Genomic DNA, 2,500 nt, shown 5'->3' with positions numbered 1-2,500 from the left:
TTGTTGTTGTTGATGATGACATCATTGTTGTTGTTGTTGTTGACATGGTTGTTGTTGTGTTCCCTCCAGCCCAGTCCGTCTACCTCGAGCCTCAGCTCCAATCACTCTGCCTCCCCCAACGTGACCAGCTCTGCCCCGTCCAGCGCCCGAGGTGAGGCTAACACACACACACACACACACACACACACACACACATACACACACACATACACACATACACACACAGACATACACACACAGACATACACACATGATACGCACGCACGCACAGGCATACACATCAACACGCACGCACACAGACATACACACACATACGCACGCACGCACACACAGACATACACACACATACGCACGCACGCACAGACATACACACACACACACACACAGACATAGACATACACACACAGACATACACATAAGCACACAGACACACACACACACACACACATACACACAGACATACACACACACCCAAGACAGTTTGAATCAGGAGATGGTGAGAAAGGCAGATGGATGAGAGAGAGAGACAGAGAGAAAGAGACAGAGAGAGAGAGGCGAACAAATATGAATTTGACAAGGACACACTCATACGTAATGGGCAGGGCGGAGAGAATGGGCGCGTGAGAGAGAACGGAGAGAACATCGAAAAAGAGAGAGAGAGATGCTACAGGAGGGCGAGCGATAAAGAGGACAGATTACAGCTCTAAGAGATGAGAAGCAATAGATGGGACGGATGGATGGGGATGGGGGGGGGGAGGGGGGGGACGACTATCTAATCTACCTCCCAACCCCCACCCTCCCCCCCACCCCCACCCCCACCCACCCTCTTATCTCCTCCCCCTCAGACGCCCCGATGTGTTTCTCCTCGATGCAGATCATAAAAAATAGGAATATATGAAGACATTTATGGAACCCTATACACTCCCCTTGGCAGCCTCCTAGCAGCCACAAGGACCCCCATAAAGTGCCGGCAGACCATAAAGTCTTTAGAGAATTATTGCAAACTCCCCACCTGAATGGCCTGTGTGATGGCTATCTCATAGCCATATCATATCTATTCTGGAGCTATTCAAGTGTAATGGAGGAGGCTTGTCAGTGATGAGCTATTAACAGTTCAGCTGGGTTGGGGGGTTGGGGGGCGAGTGGGTGGGTGGGTGTATGTTCCTGTAATGGCTGTCTTGTAGCCATCACCACGTAGTGAAGCCCCCCTACAGTGGGGGAGGAGGACTGGAGAAGGGGGGGGTGAGTGTAGTGGGGAGGGGAGGGGGAAGGGGGGGGTTGGGGAGGGAGAGGGGAGGAGGGGATGAGAGAGTGGTGAAGGGGAGGAGGTGGGTGAGAGAGTGGAGAGGGGAGGAGGGGATAAGAGAGAGTGGGGAGGGGAAGGGAAGAGGTGGATGAGAGAGTGAAGGGGGGGGGGGTGAGAGAGTGGGGAGGGAAGTACGTGGGTGAGAGAGTGGAGAGGGGAGGAGAGGATGAGAGAGTGGAGAGGGGAGGAGGTGGATAAGAGAGTGGGGAGGGGAAGGGAAGAGGTGGATGAGAGAGTGGAGGGGGGGGTGAGAGAGTGGGGAGGGAAGTAGGTGGGTGAGAGAGGGGGGGGTGAGAGAGTGGAGAGGGGAGGAGGGGATGAGAGAGCGGGGAAGGGGAGGAGGTGGGGATGAGAGAGTGGAAAGGGGAGGAGGTGGGGATGAGAGAGTGGAAAGGGGAGGAGGTGGGGATGAGAGAGTGGAAAGGGGAGGAGGTGAGGATGAGAGAGTGGAAAGGGGAGGAGGTGGATAGGAGGGAGGAGGGGGGAGGGGGGAGGGGGGATGAGATGGGGTCATTTTTCATGTTCCCAGACTAGTGAGGCGGAGAAAGGAGGGATGAAGGATAACTCTCTGTCGGTCGCCAGCGTTTGTAGCCTCTGTGTTTCTGTGTCAACGCCGTAACAGCTGAGGATATATGGGTGTGTGTGTGTGGACGTGCACGTGCACGTGCGCGTGTGTGTCACCAAAATAACCCCCCCCATCCCCCCCCCCCCCCCCCCCCCCCCTCCGCCAACCCAGGTTCACCTCAGATGTCGGACAAACACAAGCATTCCAGAGAGAACTCCTGCCTCTCTCCGCGCGAGAGACCCGTCAGTGCCATCTACCCCAACCCCCTGGACCCCGCTCAGGTATGCCCCACCCCCCCTCCCGACCCTGTCTAACCCTGTCTACGACCACTACGTATAGTCTGTGGTGGAAATGGTTTGGTTTCTCATTACTCTTTCGTAATGAGTAGCCTTGCTTCAGAATGTAACAGTCGCGTTACCTCCCCGAGCTAACACACCAGGCTTTAGCTTAGCAAGCTGGTTTCGGGGCTCTAGAGCACTGTTTCTCAACCCTCTCCTCGGGGACCCCCAGCCGCTCCACATATTTGACCTGTTCCACCACCAGCACACCTGATTCAACTAATCAAGTACAAATCAGAATTGCTTTGTACTTGATTAGTTGAATCAGGTGTGCTGGTGGTGGAACAGATC

The 2,500-nt window shown here is 54.9% G+C and overlaps 1 protein-coding gene across 1 annotated transcript in view; it reads left to right on the top strand.

Moving 5' to 3' along the window:
- Positions 1-2,500, top strand: part of dock4b (dedicator of cytokinesis 4b) — a gene marked incomplete at its 3' end in the record, with an annotated part of 139,743 nt that overhangs the window by 129,469 nt on the left and 7,774 nt on the right. Inside the window, 3 exon segments of the mRNA XM_080538654.1 lie at positions 70-151; positions 2,043-2,177; positions 2,180-2,204. Of these exon segments, the coding sequence (XP_080394780.1) occupies positions 70-151; positions 2,043-2,177; positions 2,180-2,204 (242 nt within the window).

This window comes from Nansenia antarctica, assembly GCF_963989245.1.
Source record: "Nansenia antarctica genome assembly, chromosome: 8".
NCBI lineage: Eukaryota > Metazoa > Chordata > Actinopteri > Argentiniformes > Microstomatidae > Nansenia > Nansenia antarctica.
The sequence above is the reverse complement of the archived record's forward strand: the minus strand, read 5'-3'. Positions and strand labels throughout refer to the sequence as shown.